The 18,826-nt window shown below is 44.2% G+C and overlaps 1 protein-coding gene across 1 annotated transcript; it reads right to left on the bottom strand.

The window, feature by feature from the left end:
* Nucleotides 1-961: 961 nt before the first annotated feature.
* ACTA2 (actin alpha 2, smooth muscle) lies at nucleotides 962-18,532 on the bottom strand. The gene is made up of 9 exons (XM_030865015.3): nucleotides 18,402-18,532; nucleotides 14,093-14,247; nucleotides 12,584-12,712; nucleotides 9,600-9,710; nucleotides 7,494-7,578; nucleotides 6,959-7,120; nucleotides 5,111-5,302; nucleotides 3,762-3,943; nucleotides 962-1,414 (listed from the first exon to the last, which is right to left on the bottom strand). The coding sequence occupies exons 2-9, from the start codon at nucleotides 14,219-14,221 to the stop codon at nucleotides 1,271-1,273; spliced, it is 1,134 nt and encodes a 377-aa protein (XP_030720875.1). The 5' UTR covers nucleotides 14,222-14,247; nucleotides 18,402-18,532; the 3' UTR covers nucleotides 962-1,270.
* Nucleotides 18,533-18,826: the final 294 nt, after the last annotated feature.

The following is an 18,826-nucleotide window of genomic DNA, read 5'->3' as shown; positions in this document are numbered from 1 at the left end:
AATTTGGTGTGACTACAGTGCTTTTTCTCCAACAAGAGGAAACCTGCTTAAGGACCCCTGAGCTTTAGGCCACTGAAAACTGTCATGAACTATGCTACAGAGGAGCCTGTGTCATCATCTGTTTTCCTTGAAGATAACATGTTACAAAACCAATCAGGCAAATGGTAATCATTTATATTCCCTTCCATCTTTAAGGGGCATGAAGTTGCCACGTAAAGAACAGTCTGGAATAGCTGGAGCCATCAGGAACAAATTAGAGTGAGAGGTGGTGGTTTTAGGGTGTTCGTTTCCCAGATACATTTCTGAAATTGAGATGAGGAATTGATTTAACCTGTAAGAAAATGCTCGGGAATGGCAAGCGAATCAGAGATAACAAAGTTCTCACTCAGCGTTGCCTTAATAGCTTGTAATCGGTGTCTGATTTCAAGACAGACATTTCACAGAGAAAATGTTATGAACTCTACTTTGGAAAATTATAGTCAAGTATAGTCGTACTTCTAAAGTCTATGTGTGGGTTCAATTCTTTGTGTTCTCTTTTCTGCAGCACCCTGTCCCATCTCTGGGCCTCTGCCTGGAACACATTCCCTATATGCCCTACTTCCTCTTGTCCAGCCTCAATCCTCTCACTCCCCCCCGCTTTTTTTCCTAGTTATCTCTTACTCTGTAAACCTCTGCTTAAGCACTACTTCCTCAGGGAGGCCTCCCCTGAGGTCATAAGAGCTCCTACCCCGTATATTTCCACTTTTGTAATCCTCACGATGCACCCTAGCTACTTGTTTAATGTCCATTTTCCCCACAGATTGTAAGTCCCATACAGACAGAACCTTGTTCTTTGTATCTCTAGTATGTGCCCTTCAAACATTACCTGAATTGACTTGGTTGTCCCAGGAATAAACATTACTTAAACATCTGGTTTTCCTACTCTGATGCAGAAGAACCACGTCCCCAGCTGTCCCATCTCCTTCTCTCTTTTTTTTTTGTCCCATCTCTTCCTGGGAAGCTTACACATCCTGGTTGTCATGTCCTCGGCCGTACCACTAGAGGGAGCCACTCTGTAATGGGTGAGGTCAGCCTAACAGAAATAACGTGATCGGCCCGGTGCTGATCAGAGGCCAAGGCGACAGGTTACAGGTAACATATTTCAGATTTATTAAAAAACACATAGGTAACAAGTCAGAGCTTTGGCTAGGAATGATTTGGAAAAGAATTGAAGGCATTATTCCACAAAACATTCACAGTGTGTGCTACAGACAGAGAGCAGGGAAGTGTTCTAGAAGCATTTGCGGTGGACGATGGAGGGCCCGGCCTCGTCGTACTCCTGTTTGCTGATCCACATCTGCTGGAAGGTGGACAGAGAGGCCAGGATGGAGCCGCCAATCCAGACAGAGTATTTGCGCTCGGGAGGGGCAATGATCTGTTGGTCAGGATGAGGAAGAAGGGCCATTAATGCACTAGAACATTCCAGCATGGTCCGAATTTGGTGACCCCTGCTGAAGCTTCATGGACAACAGGGACAGTCTTGGCTGTTAGATGCTGAACCCAAACCTGAACCCTAACCCATGGGGTGTGAATAAGTTGTGGATTTAAATATTCTTCAATGAGCACATTTGGTTTCCCAGCTTCCTTTTACACAATCTATTCCAAAGCATCTATGACACCCCTGCTGCATTCAGTCTACTACTGGGCAAACTGAAAGTTGGCCCCAAATCCTGCACGGCCTGTACTTAAACCCTGACAATGTCCCCGACTTTCATAAGCTGTTCTTCAGCACTCAGCACGACACATACGCTCTGTGGACACAAACACCAGCAACTTCGAGGAGAAGTTTTGATTGTGCCAGAGCTTACCACACAGGAACTTACTATAGACCTGATTAAGCACACTGAGATGCACTGTTTAACACAGAGGGACCCAAGCGTCCCCCACTGGGATGAACATTCCCCTGGGATAGGTCCGGGTTAGGCTGCATTGGCTGGCCCTACCCACTGCATAGGCCTGACATGTAAGGACATGTTGACATTTCTTAAATCAATGAATGGTTTAGGCTCAGAGAGCAGGGTATGTCTCCCTACAGCAACTCTAAAAATAGCTATAGTTGAGTAATTCCAAATTCCACATCAGACTTGGGTAGAAATGAATATGGACACTTGGGCCAACAGATAAGGTATTTCTGAAACGGTGGTGAAAGGGTTTAATTTCTGTTTATCTGAGCTCTGGTTGAACATTTATTTTTAATACAAGTACGTGATATTTACTGAGCACTTACCATGTGCCGAACACATGTACTATCTCATTTAATCCTCATAACCACTTTGAAGAGTAAGTACTGAATTACTCCCATATTCCAAAGGAGGACACAGAGGCTGAGAGAGGTTTAAGTAATTGACCTTGATCACACCGGTTGGTACGTATCAGACCCAGTATGCAAACCTGGACCTCTCCCAGGTATGTTTTTGTTTTGTTTTAGAAATAACTTTTCGTTTTCGTATAATTTTGGTTTTACAGAAAAGTGGTAAAGACAGTACAGAGAGTTCCTATAGACCACCCCCACCCCCATTCAGTGTCAGTTTCCCCTAATGTCACCATCTTACTGTGCCAGGTTTTTAATGGTTTGCTCTCATCACACTGGAGCTCAAAGTTCTACATTCATTTCTATTCAACACTCCAAGTTTGAAGAACTAGAAACTACCCAACTCTAGCTGAGTGTCTGTCATATACCCCCAACCTAGGTTGTCTTTGTCAGCAACCCTTGCAGCTGGTTTCATGTCCCTCCCTCCGGAGTGGGAAGATGAGGTGGTAAGTGCCCATCGGAGGGGCATCCGAGAATCACAAATCCTCAGAAAACAGTCTCTCTCCTCTTAACCCGCAGAATTCCGAGCCTCTAAGGTGGAGAGACAGCAGGCTTCCCTCTATCCCTCCCTGTTATGTTAGCTGCAGACCCTTTCAAAAAAGGAGTGCAAATCACAGAGAACTTGTCTGAACACCTCTCGTGTGTGTGAACTGCCCCCAGGGGGCCCCTTCTCCTGCTCCCTGGGACGTGGATCAGAAGGTCCCAGCCTGGCCTCCTGATTTCAGAGTGATAACAGCCTTTGAGAAGTCACCAGCCACGTGTAAGTTTGCCTCCAAAGAATGATGGCCTTTTAATCTGAGTTTCTTTGACTGTGACTCAAAACTCACACATTGTAGGGGTTCTGATGGCTCAAGGACTGAGCTTGGTCATCCTGGGGTCATGCTGCGCTTTTGAGCACTTGTATCAAAGGGTATGTCAGACAGGGAGATGAAGATAAAATTCTAATTCCTGGCCACTGAGATGGAGTCACATTCAGTACTGGAGGAGGAGTATACACTATTGAATCTACAGGGTTTACACCTCTTCAGAAATAAGTCTGGCTCACCTGTAATATTTGTAATGCTCTATACATGACATGCACTATTTTTGTGATGAGGAAAAACAACAAAATGTGTATTTTAGTGAGATATGGACACATGGGGGGCTCTATTGACCTTCACTGCAGCTGCTGAAAGTAGCTGATTGACAAGGATAAGTACAGATTAAATTTTGTACAAGATAATTCAACTTCTTTATGAACTGAACTGACCTATATCGTTCAAAGTATGGGACTTGTGGACTTTTAACCACTGCCTAGCTCTAAAACCCGTGAGTGCGTGTGACCAAGATGCAGCCTCTGAAGAGTCCTTCACCTCTTGGCTGTAGGGCTGGCATTGCCAGCAGCACACATGGGTCCGTCACGGAACTGTACCTTGATCTTCATGGTGCTGGGTGCCAGGGCCGTGATCTCCTTCTGCATGCGGTCGGCAATGCCGGGGTACATGGTGGTGCCCCCGGACAGGACATTGTTAGCATAGAGGTCCTTCCTGATGTCAATATCGCATTTCATGATGCTGTTGTAGGTGGTTTCATGGATGCCAGCAGACTCCATCCCTGGAAAAGAGACACAGGCCATGGTCCTTGGGTGGTGAATAAAGCCCAGGTTGACGTGGAAGACGATGAGAGCACCTGGATGATCTTACACTGGACCGAAGCTAGGCAGGCATGATGCTCTGGGAACCAGCCATCTCAGGACCGAAAGATCCTTGAATGCCCCATGTCCTCCTACCTCTTGTCTAGGGAGGAAGCCCTGCCTCAGCATCTCTGGGAGGGTGGGGGGCTACAACATCATATCCCTAATTTTTAATAGACTCACTACTATAAATGATTCAAATAAGAAGCAAAGTCTTCAGATTGCCAGCAGAAGCTTCCATGCTGAGCCAATGTTGCAGCCGTTGCTCAGAACTTTCCCCAAGTCTCTCTTTGGCTGCTACCTTGTTTTTACTCCTCAAAGCTTTATGATGCCGAATCATCCAAAAAAAAAAAGCTTCATTTTATTCGGACAAAGACTCGCTTTTCTTCAATCTTTGCAGTTTTGTGATGTAATACTAATAATGCTTAGTGATTAATTACAGCCAATATCTAATAAGCATTGAATGCTCATTTCGGCCAAGTCCTGGGCTAAGTGCCCCACACCCCCCCAGCTCGTGTAATCCTCACAGCCACCCTATGAAACAGGTACTATGACAGTCCTCATTTTACAGAGGAGGACCCTGAGACTTCAGGGTCCAAGGTCATGAATAGAGAATTAAGACTCAAACCCAGGCTCACCCCTCCCAGAGCCTGCCCTCTGTAAACAACTGTGCTAACCCGTCTCCCAAGGTCAGTGCTAACGTAGGATTGGGCATTTTCATTTTTCTCTCCCCCTATTATTCCCAAACTCAGCATTCAACCTATCCTTCCCATCCATCCATCCGGCGGCTCCACTGTGTCCTAAGCACAGAGAGTATCTGATTCTTTCACTGTAAACTACACACCAAGAATGCTTTGGGCTTGACTACAACATAGACAATGTTTTCTTAAAAAGAAAACTCCTTTTCTGGTCTCCTTAACTCTTAAAAATGTGACATTCTTTCCTTTGCCCTGGTTTAGAAATGCACTTGGTTTTGTGGCCCCTGTCACATGTCCCCACACGCAGAAGGGTGCTGGGGGCTGAGGGTTGGCTGGGTGCAGGAGGAGAGGGTGGTCTCCCCAGAAGCAGGAGCAGGGTGTGCTGCCTACCGATGAACGAGGGCTGGAACAGGGTCTCTGGGCAGCGGAACCGCTCGTTACCGATGGTGATCACCTGCCCGTCAGGCAGCTCGTAGCTCTTCTCGAGGGAAGAGGAGGACGCAGCAGTGGCCATCTCGTTTTCAAAGTCCAGGGCTACATAGCACAGTTTCTCCTTGATGTCCCGGACAATCTCACGCTCAGCTGTCAGCGAGATACAAACATGGTTTGCACAGGCGGTAAAAATCCACCTGCCCGGGCTTCTCTGGTGGCTCAGTGGTTGAGAGTCCACCTGCCGTTGCAGGGGACACGGGAAGATCCCACATGCCGCGGAGCGGGTGGGCCCGTGAGCCATGGCCGCTGAGCCTGTGCGTCCGGAGCCTGTGCTCCACAACGGGAGAGGCCACAATAGTGAGAGGCCCGCATACCACACACACACACAAAATCCACCTGCCCTACTGCAGGCTCTCCTACGATACAGGCTCCATCCACAAAGTGTATAAGTTCGACATTACATTCCGCACCCCCAAATCCATCAGGGCAATTAAATTACAAATCCACTATTGAACCGCTTCTGTTCCCAGCGGAGTGCCTCACACAGAAGGTTCTTAGCAAATATTGTCTGGAAAGTTCAGGACAGGATGAAAATGAGCTGGCTAGAAACAGGCAAAGAGCAGGAAATCCTTAATACGTTAACTTTTTTGCACGATTAACTAATGAATCTCCATTATAAGTGCTTTATAACAGTTTGTTATATTGGATTTTCAGTTGACCAGGAAGACGCCTGCCGAAGCCCCCCCTTAGAGGCCCCTACAGTTTCAAAAGCTCCAGAGACCCGTGTCATCTGGGCCAGGTCGATTCTAGCTCAAACCCTTGGAAAATTCATCACCTTCCAGAAAAAGGCAGGCCCTGGCTTGGGACAAGACCCAGTTGAGAAGGCCCCAGTGGTACCTGGAAGAAGTGGGCAGGCAGACCACTTTCAGACCCCTGCCCTCTGAAGTTCTAAGCTATTGGTTCCCTCTGGGCCCCTGGGAACCTTCTGGAAGCATCTTGGAATTCTTCATAGGGAGTAGAGGAGGAACAGAAGTCACTCAACTGCCTACTGCAAAAGGAGATTTTAACATCTTCAGGGCTCAAACTTGGAGTCTAGAATAAGCCTCAGGGATGTCCAGAAACCTAAACATTTGGACAAGACCAAACTGGCCAAGGGAGGGCGGGCGGCCAGGGTCAAGGGCACTGAGGACGTCCTGACGTCTCTAGTATAGTCTGCCTCTGGGCAGCAGAACACCAGTTTATAGTCTGAAGACAAATGTGTCGCTGCCTGCGGGTTGCTATTAATAGTCACTAACAAGGGCTGCATGCCTCCTCAGGGCCAGGAATTCCACGTGCATGATCTCATTTACTACTCACAACATCCTTGTGAGAAAGGGTCTATGATTACTCCCATTTTACAGATGAAGAGGCTATGGCTTAGTGAACTTGGGCATCTAGTCCAAGGTCACACAGCTAGTGAGTGGCAGAATTGGGACCCAAGTCCTACTGAGATGTCTCCAAAGACTGCCCATCACCACGCCATACCAACTTCAGTCTCTATGTGTGAATGGAAGGGATTAAAAAATGTTCAAATAGTGCAGCTCTGACTAGCTCATAATACCAGATGGTTATAACTGCTGTTCTTGAAGAAATAGTGTAATCGTTTAGCGATTTCACGTAGCAAAATACGCACTGCTTTGCCCTGGGCATTAGAATCAGGCCTTGATACCTGCAAGGCTGCCTCCCATTGTTTCCTTGGATAATCACCAAGTTCCGGAAGAACACCGCGCCCTTACACCCCCTCCCTTTATCTCCCCAAGGCCTCACCTGTGGTCACGAAGGAATAGCCTCGCTCGGTCAGGATCTTCATGAGGTAGTCGGTGAGATCTCGGCCAGCCAGGTCCAGACGCATGATGGCATGGGGCAGGGCATAGCCCTCATAGATGGGCACATTGTGGGTAACACCATCTCCAGAGTCCAGCACAATGCCTGGGGGACAGTTGTACACAATAAAAGTCACCAGGGCAGCTGGTATGTGATCACTTACTGGTCTAGTAGAAGGGGAATCTCTAAGCCTCTTATTTGAAAGGAAGGAAGGCATTTGATAGGAGAAGTGGGGCAAGGCTGGATAAAGACAAAAAAAGGAAAGAACAGGAAGAGGGAAACAATAGGAGAAGTCTTCCTGGAAATACAAGTTAAAGGACTTAATTTTAAAGGTGAGAAGAAGACCTCTGAGGGTTGGAATTAACCCTGTCAATTTGAACTAAACCCCAATCCATCACAACCCGCATGTTTATGAACCATTAAATCCTGTAACTGATGGTGTATTTAACTGAGGCTCTCACCCCTCCCAACCACTTACCAGTTGTACGTCCAGAGGCGTAGAGGGACAGCACCGCCTGAATAGCCACGTACATGGCTGGGACATTGAAAGTCTCAAACATGATCTGCAAAGCAATTCAAAGAGCTGAGTTAGTGATGCTGCCAGTCTTACCAAGAATGCACAAGACAGCATCTTGTTGAGGAATGCAGAGGGCCCACGTGGTTCTGGGTAGAGGAAACTAAGGTAAAGGAGGGCCAGGGCAGCCTTGGTTACTAGTCAAGGAGAAATGAAGGTGTAAATGAAGAAACCATTATACCAGAGGCCTGATGGCATGGAGAGGGGGATACATGACCAGACAGGTATAAGGAGGGTCTAGCTTCTGGTCCTGGCCCTGGCCCTGAGTTGAACATGACCTGGGAGAATTCACCAAACTAACAGCTGAATAACGTGGGCTTCATTCCAGGTCTCTTGATTACAAATGGAGGAGGAGTTTGGATGAGAAGGGTTCTAAGTGTCCTCCAGTGTGAACAGCCCAGGACTTAATACTGTTATCAAAGCCAAAAGAAACAAAAGACAGCATCTATACTTCTCTGGTGTATGAAAGAGCCCCCTTTTTTTTTTTTTTTTTTTTTGGCCACGCGGCTTGCAGATCTTAGTTCCCTGACCAGGGATTGAACCCAGGCCCTCTGCAGTGAAAACTCAAGAGTCCTAACCACTGGACCGCCAGGGAATTCCCGAAAAAGGCCTTTTAAACCTGAAGCTCAGACTGGTTGAATGAGCCCGGTTCTGTGGTCTGAGGTTCGTTTAACCTGTTCCACTTTTTTATGTAGTTGCAGCCCTAGAATCTGAGGCCACTCTGGCTGCAGTGAAGGAGCCCTGATTCCTGGAAGAAAAGAACCGCCTGCTGGTAACAGAGGACCAAGTATGAATGTCAATGTGGCAGCTCATGCAGTCTAGGGACACGATTAGAACGAGAGTCCCTCCGGGTCAAGCATTAGAAATCTGTGCCCACGGAGATGCCCACAGACCACCATTTCTCCATCTGCAAAACCCTCCCTGGTCTATTCACCAGAGTGAATATCTAGCATCATTTGCTAGACGGCCATAATTCCCAACTATATTTTTCACCATTCACAGGAAAAATAGCCCCCATAAGAAACAACATCTCTTGCTACATGAGCACTTCCCAGGCACACAGACGTTCCCCTGTAGAGAACAGCTGCTAGTGTGTTGGTGTAGCGCCTAGAACTCTTCCGAGAAAAAGACCCTGCAGTGTTTACATTTATTATTCTCCGAGGTCAAAAGATCATGGGCCAAATCCAAGCTCTGCCACTTCTAGCTGTGTGACCTTGGGACAATCACCTAATGTCCTTGAGCCTCGATTTCTTCGTTTATATGATCAGCATACGGAATAGCTCCTGCTTTACGTTGTTAAGATTTAAAGAGACAATGCGTATAAAATGCTTAGCCCAGTGCCTAACCACAGCAAGCATGAAATTGACACTAGGTGTGTTTATTTAGCAGCTCATCCAAACTGGACATCTTGTCTGGCCGGTGGAATGGATGGTCTCCTGATCCAAAACTTCTGAGCTTCAGACAAGTGACAATAACGACAATAATAACTGTTTGTTGAAGGTTATCATACCAGGTACCACGAAACACATTTAGCATTTACCTCATTCATCTTCACATCAATCCTTTGAAAAATAATAGTACTAATATTACTCCCAACATATGGACAAGGAAACTGAGGCTCTGAGAAACTAAGTGGATTCTTTAAAGTCACATAACTGATTAAGGGACAGATCGAGTTTTCAAACCGGGATCTGTTGGACTCCAGAACCAAAATTCCCCATTTTATGTTATCCTGCCCTTTGAAATGACTTCTCCTTAGAAGGTTTTAACCTAAACATGTCACCTTTTCAGTTAAATCTTGGAAATTTCCTGTTGCTCTTGGAACCAAGGGGCTGTTCCTGCAGTAAGGATGTCAGCGCCACCGGGATGCTCCTGGCCTTTGGAATTCTGGGAAGTTATCAGCCTGTGAGTGGACTGTTTGGTGGCCTTCTCGCTGCTGTCCTGCACAACCCCTTTAACACAGGACTTTCCCCAGACACCAAAGTGCTGGGCCCTGGAGTGCATATTTACCTGGGTCATTTTCTCCCGGTTGGCTTTGGGGTTCAGGGGTGCCTCGGTGAGCAGGGTTGGATGCTCTTCAGGGGCAACGCGAAGCTCATTGTAGAAAGAGTGGTGCCAGATCTAGCAGGGGGACCGAGGAAAAGCACAATGATGTGACGCTGTAGGGGCACTGCAGTCCTCAAAACGCCATCAGAATGGGCTAAGGGAACCAGGTTCAAATAAAATGCTAGAAGTACTCATTATGTGTCCACCGTTTTACAGATGCAGAGACTGAAACTCAAGGACTGTAAATAACTTGCTGAGGATTCACAGCTAGTAGGTGAATGAGCAAAAACGCAAACCCAGGCCTATGAGGCAGGATGGAGTAGTGGTTAAGGGTACAGGCTCTGGCATCAAACCTGGGTTCAAATCCTGGCTTAACCACTTCTTGGTTATGTGAGCTTAGGCAAATTTTAACCCTTCTCAGCCACAATCTCTCCATGGGTAATATAAAAATAATTTGTGGGCTTCCCTGGTGGCGCAGTGGTTGAGAGTCCGCCTGCTGATGCAGGGGACACCGGTTCGTGTCCCGGTCCGGGAAGATCCCACATGCCGTGGAGTGGCTGGGCCCGTGAGCCATGGCCACTGAGCCTGCGCGTCCAGAGCCTGTGCTCCGCAACGGGAGAGGCCACAACAGTGAGAGGCCCGCATACCGAAAAAAAAAAAAATTTGTATGTCTTTGTGAGACTTAAGTCAGGGAACCCTAGAGTCGCTATTTAGCCCAGAGTAAATGTTACTATTATTCAACAATATCTTCTTTACCCGCTATTTCCACTTTAGTTAATATTCATGGGCAAACGACTTAGAGTAGCAAGTAAAAGGACAAATTAATGAATATATGAAAGGATGAATGAAGCTGACCTAATTGCCTAATTGCCACTTTTAATATTTGAGGGAAATTTTCCTCCGCTCCATTCCCCTCTTTGTTCCCCAGGGCTGAGAGAAGCCTGCCTTGGTCAGCACACTCTGGACTTTTCGTTCATGGGCAGACATTTGGCCTTCAGGTGTTTCCAAAAAAAGCCAGTGTCTATTTCTAGCATGTCCGTGCGATGTACTTTGGACATACTTGTGTTTGCTTCATGGTTGAGCATCCTCTTTATTTTTTTTATTTTTATTTTTGAGCTGTTTCTTTTTTTTAATTTAATTTTTATTTTATATTGGAGTATAGTTGATTCACAACGTTGTGTTCGTTTCAGGTGTACAGCAAAGTGATTCAGTTATACGTATACGTATATCCATACTTTTTCAGCTTCTTTTCCCATATAGGTTATTACAGAGTATTAAGTAGAGTTCCCTGTGAGCATCCCCTTTAATCCCTGGATGCCATAAAGAGCAAACCATTGTGAAAAAGGTTCAGTTAACTAGTTATTTTTAAAAGCCTGAAAATTCTCCACTAGCACCAGAAATATTAAATTCATTCAGAATTAAAACAAAATAAAACAAGAACTGCTAGCCAAAGCTCATACACTAATAAAAGCTAGATCGACTTTAAAGAGTGTTTATCTTATCGCAGTTACTTTGGTTTTGAATTTGTTGTTTCTAGAAAGGAAATGAGACTCCTGAAAGTTCTATTCCTTTGATGGAGTAAAAGCAGCACAGTGTTCAAGAAATCAAAAAAAAAAAAAATGAAGAAAAGAAATTCTACCGATCGTATTATATACTACGGATACTCTGAAGCATCGTTTAAAAACCAACCAATCCCTCTCTCTCTCTCTCTCTCTTATTCTTCTCTCTCTCTCTCTCTCTCTTATTCTTCTCTCTCTCTCTCTCTCTCTTATTCTTCTCTCTCTCTCTCTCTTATTCTTCTCTCTCTCTCTCTCTTATTCTTCTCTCTCTCTCTCTCTTATTCTTCTCTCTTTCTCTCTCTCTCTCTCTCTCTCAAAGACCCTTTGAATTTAAATTTTAAAAATTATGGAATGCGTTATTTGTTCCAAGGATCTTTCTCCAGGTGCGTCCCTCTGAGACGCTGCCAGCTCCATGGAGAATCTCTTAAAAGAGTATTTTCCTACTATTAATATCTTCTTCACAGTGAAAACTGCAGTCTTAACCAAATCCAGAATCTTAGACTCAGTAAACCTAAGGAAACAGAATTTTTGTAGAGAAGCAGAAGTTTCAGCATTATTACTGATAAATCCTAGCAACACTATTTTCTTTTACACTAGTGGGAGAGAGAGAGAGAGAGAGTGTGTGTGTGTATGGAGGTGACAGATATATAAAAGTCCAGATGTTCTGGTTCTAATATATTTGCTGCATTTAAAAAATTTAAGTCACTTTCTCATTATTTCTTCTGCTTTTTCTCTGATCACTTGTGTTTCCATAATGCCTAATAACAAACATCAAAATCCTAGGATTTAACTCTTCTCCTCATTAGCTCTTCTATATGGGTCTGGGAGATAAAGACTTCACTTAAGGCAACACAGGGAGATACTTTTAAAAATATTTATTTAAAAATTTTTGTCATGTGCTTGGGCTTCAATATGTTGAGGAACATTCAGGAATGTATGAATGTATAGCTTTCTATAGTGAAAACTAAAAATATATATATATATATATTTTAAATGTTCGGGGTGAGTTAATGAAAAACTTTCAAGAATGGGTGGGTGAAGGCAACCCTTTGTTCTCCTGGCTGCTACTCATATAATGCTTGTCCTCGGAGGGCAAGCCAGTGGACTGAGCAAGTCTATTAATACCCACCATTGTCTAAGGGCTACTGTTCTCATCTGCAGAGCTAGCTCACTCTAATTGGTTTATAAACCCTGTTAGGCAAAGGATTTGCTTTTTTTTTTAATTTAAAGAAACAGTTCAGGATTTTCTTTTTTCCAGTTAGTAATAATCTAGAAGGAACATCAACAAGTAAAAGTACAATTGGGCAAAGTGAGCCAGTTCTTTTCCTCAGCAGTAGCAAGATGTTTGGAAACAGGAGCCCCAGGAATTATGCATGAATCTCCCGGTACCTTCTCCATGTCGTCCCAGTTGGTGATGATGCCGTGTTCTATCGGGTACTTCAGGGTCAGGATTCCTCTTTTGCTTTGTGCTTCATCACCCACGTAGCTGTCTTTTTGTCCCATTCCCACCATCACCCCCTAAAAAAGGTTCAACACATCACGAGCCAGCCTCTCTCAGAACTTGTGAACTGATTACAGTCCAAACACAAAGGGTTAAATCATTGCGATAGAAAGTTCCTTCGGGTACCAACAATGATTTGCTGAATCCTACTGTCACTAAGTTCTTACGAAACAGCCTTAGTTGATTGGAAACAGGCCTGACTAGTTCTCTCAAATAGCAGAGAACCCTGGGGGTAAGGCAACTTTGTGTCATTTATCTTCTACATCCCTTGATGAGCTCTCTTAGGGCAAAGATTGTATCTGTCTTGTTCTCCACTATGACAAATTGCCTGGCACACATTCGGCACTCAATCATTATTTGTTGAATGGATATGTAAAATTTTACATATTAGTTAAATGGCATTTTGCCCCTTATAAATCCTTTAAACTGTACTTTTGAACTTGCCACCTACCCAAGAGTATATCTAACCGTTATGAGCAAAAACATTTTTTCTACAAATGATCACTCTGTGCTTGATTTCTCATAGATAAATTCATACCAATCAACACTGACATCTGCCTAAAGTAGTGGGATGTATTTTTTAATCATTATGGTGAAGCTTTAAAAAAGAGAGAATTCTCATTACTAAAATTTAAAATTGCACTGGAGTGACTTAAAATTGCAAAACAGTCGTGGCTACTATAGTTCCATAAGTAGTGATTTATGCAAAATATCTCCATTCCAGAAGTTCAACAAAGGGACAGAGTTCATTCATGGGGAGAGGCTTCTATTTTTTGCTCTTGTGAATCTATGCCAAATTGAAAGCTTAAATATCAATCAGATAGGCTCCATGTGCAAAATACATTTCTGCTGTGAAGGAGAATTTCTGAGATGAAACTCTAAGTTTTTACCCTGTGGCTGCCATCAACATTTTGTTTCTACATAATGCTATGTAAAATTACCGTGTGGCTGTCCACATGTATTTTGTTGACAGCTAACAGATGGAAAATTACATTTGGTAACAATGCTGATTTTCATCTAACATTAGGTTCTGTGAGAGTGAGTGACCTGGGCTTTTATTTTAGTTTCTTTCCAAAGAGTAGCTATGGAATACATCAGATAACTCATAAATATTTCTGATGCTGATGACAATGATTACATTTAGACAAAAAGGATTTATGAAAAAGGGTCAGTCTTTGTATCTGATAGACACCCAATAGAGAATCTATCAACATCGTGTATTAAATTGGCACTTATTTCTAGACGTCAATCATCAGAGGTACATTTTTAACATGGTTACATAATTCCCGGGCAGAGAGCAACAGACAATCTATGAATGCCCATAGCGGGTACCAGAGACATAGAGGGACCAAATCTATAGCCTTGTTTCTCTCTGTTCCAGAGAAAATTTTCCTCACCTGATGTCTGGGACGTCCCACAATGGACGGGAAAACAGCCCTGGGAGCATCGTCCCCAGCAAAGCCAGCCTTACAGAGCCCAGAGCCATTGTCACACACCAGGGCGGTGCTGTCCTCTTCTTCACACATCTTGGCTGGAGCTGCGACACAGGGTCCTGCAGGGAACAGGGAGGAAGCCACCCCGCTGTTATCCAACAGTCTTGGCACTTAACCTGACCACTCCCACCTTCCAGGCTGGGTTGAGACCCCTCCTGTGCACTCCTAGAGCGCCTTCTGCTGATTCTTATCTAACACAGCATTTATCTCAAAGTACTTTCATTAGACTGAAAGCGTTTTATAACTAAAACTCTGATTTCCAAGTTCACACAACAGGTCTCTAGCACCGTGGCTGGCACGTCACATGTGCTCACAAGCACTTTAAAGACTGACTAAGTAAGTGAATGAATGAACTACTGCAGAGCACATATGGAATATCAGACCATGAGATCAGATATTCACAGGGACAAGTCATTTGTTAAAGAAGTATCTGGAATTTGCTGTCTGTATCCAACCATCTTCACATTTTTCTAGGTATGTTATAACTTCAAATTTTTTTCAAAAACGTAGATTTTGAGGAATGGGCAGCATGTGAAAATTTGGATATATTGAGACACTTAATGTAAAATGTTTAAAAGAAAATTCTCTTTTGGATCCTGAAGACTTTAAATTTTACCCTTGGAAAAACATTAGAACCAATCAAAACTTTCTAAGAAGGTGCTTTACATTTTAGGGACCACAGTTATTCCATTAATAAAAACCACTGCTACCCTGTAAGTCCAACAAGTCAGGGTGAATCCAAAACCTTACACATCATGCAGTAGAATGCTTTGCTGCCATTAAAAAAGATAACTAAAAGGATAAGTTACAGGTATATTCTTAGGTGATACTAGGTTAGAGAAATTAACATTGTACGAGCCCATTAAAAATGTATTTTTATGCACTAGAAGAAGATTAATCGTATTTACCATGATGTTGATGGGGGTTATTTGTGAAGTGGTGGGTTTTCTAGGTGTTTTAAATGATTATCCCTGGGTTCTGTAATTTTTTCTAAATAAATTGAGCGTGTATTCTTTTAGTAAGAAAGCAATATTTCAAATATCCCATTGTTAAGCTTGTATCCTACAGCAAAATTTGGAAGGCTGGAGCACAATTAACAACTTAGAGATCTGGGAAATTGAAGGCTTATTAGAGAACGTTTTCATTTAATGCCCTCGTTTCTCAAATGAGAAAACTCAGGGGAAGTGATTTGCTCAAGGGCACACAGGGCCTTACGGGCAAAGTTGAACCAGAGATCAGGTCCCCTTGGCTACCCTTCAGCTTTCAATCTAGACCCTTTCCATTTTCTAAGCAGAATTAGGTGAAAAATAGTTTTTAAAGAGAAGGACACCCAGAGTTCTCTGCCTGACTTTGAGATGATAGGATTTAAGGTTCAGGAAGAGTCTTCTAAGTTGGTGAACTCATTGCACCCCCAGGCCTAGATATAAATGGCAACTCTTTTAAGGAAATTTCTGGGACCTAAGAAAAGAAAAAAAAGCTATTACAGTTTGAGTTGCACCAGACCATTCCCATGAAGCCAATGCTCTGTCTTTCCAAATGCCTAGAACTTCCATGGCAGCGTCTCATACAACATAACCCTTTGCAAAGAGCATGAACCTCAACTGAGAGAACATATCTTAAAATCCAGGACATGTACTATTATCGCCAACTGACAAACCAGGGAATCAAGACTCAAGTTGGAATGATTTGTCCAAGATCCCAAAACTGGTAGAGTTAGGACACTAAAAATCACAGCACGTGAGGATTATGGGCTTGGATCCTGGAGTCTCACTCTGGATTTGAGTGTGGCCTTCACCGCTTAGAAGCTATGTGACTTAGTCAGTTATGTAACATCTCTAAATCAGTTTCTTTATCTATGAAACAGCAGTAAAATCTGTATGTAGCCCATAGAGTTCTTATGGGGATTAGATTTTCTAAAAGGCATTAAAAATAATTTATGGTGGCATATACATTATGAATAAATATTATTTTAAAATTTTTAGCATCATTATGTGATGATTGTCATTATCCAGATCTTTTTACTTCCAGTCTTTGCTTTCTCTCCACACTCCCTCTAGGCCTACCACAGAAAACTTCAACTTGTGGACTCTACTTGTGAGAATGGAAAATGAGGTTTATCAATGGCCTACTCTTTCTTTTCCCACCCTTCCCTTCCCTTTCCAGACACTGAATTATGTTTGGCAGTCATGTGATTTGGCTTCCTTCCTAGCAGATTAAGAAGCAAAAAGAGAGATGAGAAATGTAAGAGAGAGAAGGCGGAAAAGCAGTCGGCGTCGGAGGCATGTGTCAGAGGCTGTCAGCACTGGACCAGCAGCCTCTCTGGATGTGCTAAGCAGACTTGCCAAAACAAAAGTAAGGGCTGAAAACAGGATAAAATATTTGGAATTAGGAGGCTCTAAAAATGTGATGGTGTGGTCACTATGAATACACATGTCCTTAGTAACCCTTTCCTGGGGCAGGAAGGGTTTGGGGGAGTGTTAGAATGCACTGCAGACAAAGTAGACTTAACGCTCAGATCAGCAAGCCTGCAGAAAATAAAAAGATCTCAACATTTGGTAAATGTGTTTTTATTTGGCAAAAAAAGAAAGAAAGAAAACGTCCAGGAAGAATTTTAAAATCTCTTAAAGGAGCACTGTCGTTAGAGAAATCTGTGTCCCCAGAAAGGACCCAGCTCAGTGGTTTGCAACTCTTACCTAACCTGATGAGCAGCTGGGTTTGGAGCAAAGCATTTCCTAATTAGGTAAAACACACTCGAATGTCTGCTTTTGGAACAGCACCCGGGTCAGGGGGTTTGCTCTAACCGACTCGAGTGCATCTTGTGCCAAAAATGAGGAGTTAGTGGGAGGGGAACGCTCCAGGTCCCAGCTCGACAGTCTTGAAACACAAACCATATTTAGTCATGAATCACAAAATGGAAGGAAAATCTCAGTGTGAAAACTCCAGTCCGGGCTGAAGCTGCCAACTGTTGATTTACAGCAAAGAGCAGCCTGTGGTGGCAGGGCTGGCTCCCAGGTCCCGCCCGGCTGAGAAATGCAAACCAGACATCGCACAGGCTGAGACGCAAACAGCTGTCAGACGCACACCCGGCTCCCTCTCTCTTTATTCACAAAGATTCAGCGGGGCGCCTGCTGCGCTCTGCTGCAGATGACCAACCAACCGAGACGCATATATCTTTTTTTTTTTTTAACATCTTTATTGGAGTATAATTGCTTTACAATGGTGTGTTAGTTTCTGCTTTAGAACAAAGTGAAGCAGTTATACATCTACATATGTTCCCATATCTCTTCCCTCCTGCGTGTCCCTCCCTCCCACCCTCCCTATCCCACCCCTCTAGGTGGTCACAAAGCACCGAGCTGATCTCCCTGTGCTATGTGGCTGCTTCCCACTAGGTATCTATTTTACGTTTGGTAGTGTATATATGTCCATGCCACTCTCTCACTTTGTCCCAGCTTACCCTTCCCACTCCCCGTGTCCTCAAGTCCATTCTCTAGTAGGTCTGTGTCTTTATTCCCGTCTTACCCCTAGGTTCTTCATGACCTTTTTTTTCTTTCTTAGATTCCATATATCTATGTGTTAGCATACGGTATTTGTTTTTCTCTTTCTGACTTACTTCACTGAGACGCGTATATCTTGAAGTGTAAGCTCACAGTTACACTCAAGAGACTTTCCCACAGAAGACACTACCAATGAGAGCCAGAGGAGCCCAGATGCAAATACACAAAGAGCCAATATCAAAGGCTAGGCAACCTCGGTTCAATTCTAAAATCCACTTCCAGACACCGTAGCTGCACCAAAAGTACAGTCCAGTGAGAAATCCCCACACCAAATCTGAACCACAAGCAGATACTGGAGTTTCCAGTGCCTAAATATAAATCATCATGTAACTTACTGCAGACAGCTTGACTGCGTCTCTGAAATGCACTGCAAGACCCGGGCAGTTGGTTTAGTATAAACAGATGTTGCAGGTGACACACATAGATTTCATTCCATCTTGCTCTCCCCACCCTTTCCCACACCAGGCTGCGTCTTAGCTTGGATTTTAAGGTTAGATAATTAAAGCTAAAAGCTACGATCGTGTTAGTAGTACAACCTTCATTCAAAACTTTCAGAGTGTGTGAGCCTGGCCAAAATCCCCAGAGATGACATCTGATTATGCTGGGGAATGTCAGAGCCGCTGGAATCTAAGTCACATCCCTGGGCCGGTGCCACTTACCCTGAAAGTGCTCGGCTGGGCTCCTCTCCTCTGGCTGGTGTTCGGGGAAGCTGAACGCTGAAGGGTTATATAGCTCCTTGGTCTGCTCCCCTCCCACTTGCTTCCCAAACAAGGAACAAAGACAGACTTCAGCCCTCCGTTCAGTCTAACACAACCATATAGGGACCTCAGCACAAAACTCTCTAATCTGGGTGGCCGGAGGTCTGGGTCTCTTCCACCGCATTCCACTGCTCTGCTCATGAAAAGGCAGGCAGCTCAGCTGCCTGTGGGAGATAAACACCCCAAGCCTTCAGAACAATTGCTGAAATGCCCAGAGATACTGAGTGAGCCTCATGGGGCAGATGCAGGCATGGTTCGCACATTCCTCAGGAGATGCCAAACGGCTGTCTTGCTAGCATTTCGGGTCATTTCCTCATGAACCAAGC

This window comes from Globicephala melas, chromosome 16 (genome assembly GCF_963455315.2).
Source record: "Globicephala melas chromosome 16, mGloMel1.2, whole genome shotgun sequence".
Classification (NCBI taxonomy): domain Eukaryota; kingdom Metazoa; phylum Chordata; class Mammalia; order Artiodactyla; family Delphinidae; genus Globicephala; species Globicephala melas.
The sequence above is the reverse complement of the archived record's forward strand: the minus strand, read 5'-3'. Positions and strand labels throughout refer to the sequence as shown.

Bases quoted from the DNA above. Each gene is read 5' to 3' on its own strand.
- ACTA2 (XM_030865015.3), bottom strand. From the start codon at position 14,221: ATGTGTGAAGAAGAGGACAGCACCGCCCTGGTGTGTGACAATGGCTCT. The intron at 12,713-14,092 runs GTGAGGAAAATT...AACCTTTTTTAG, and splicing joins TGGGACGTCCCAGACATCAG to GGGGTGATGGTGGGAATGGG. The intron at 3,944-5,110 runs GTAGGCAGCACA...TCTCTTTTCCAG, and splicing joins GTTCCAGCCCTCGTTCATCG to GGATGGAGTCTGCTGGCATC.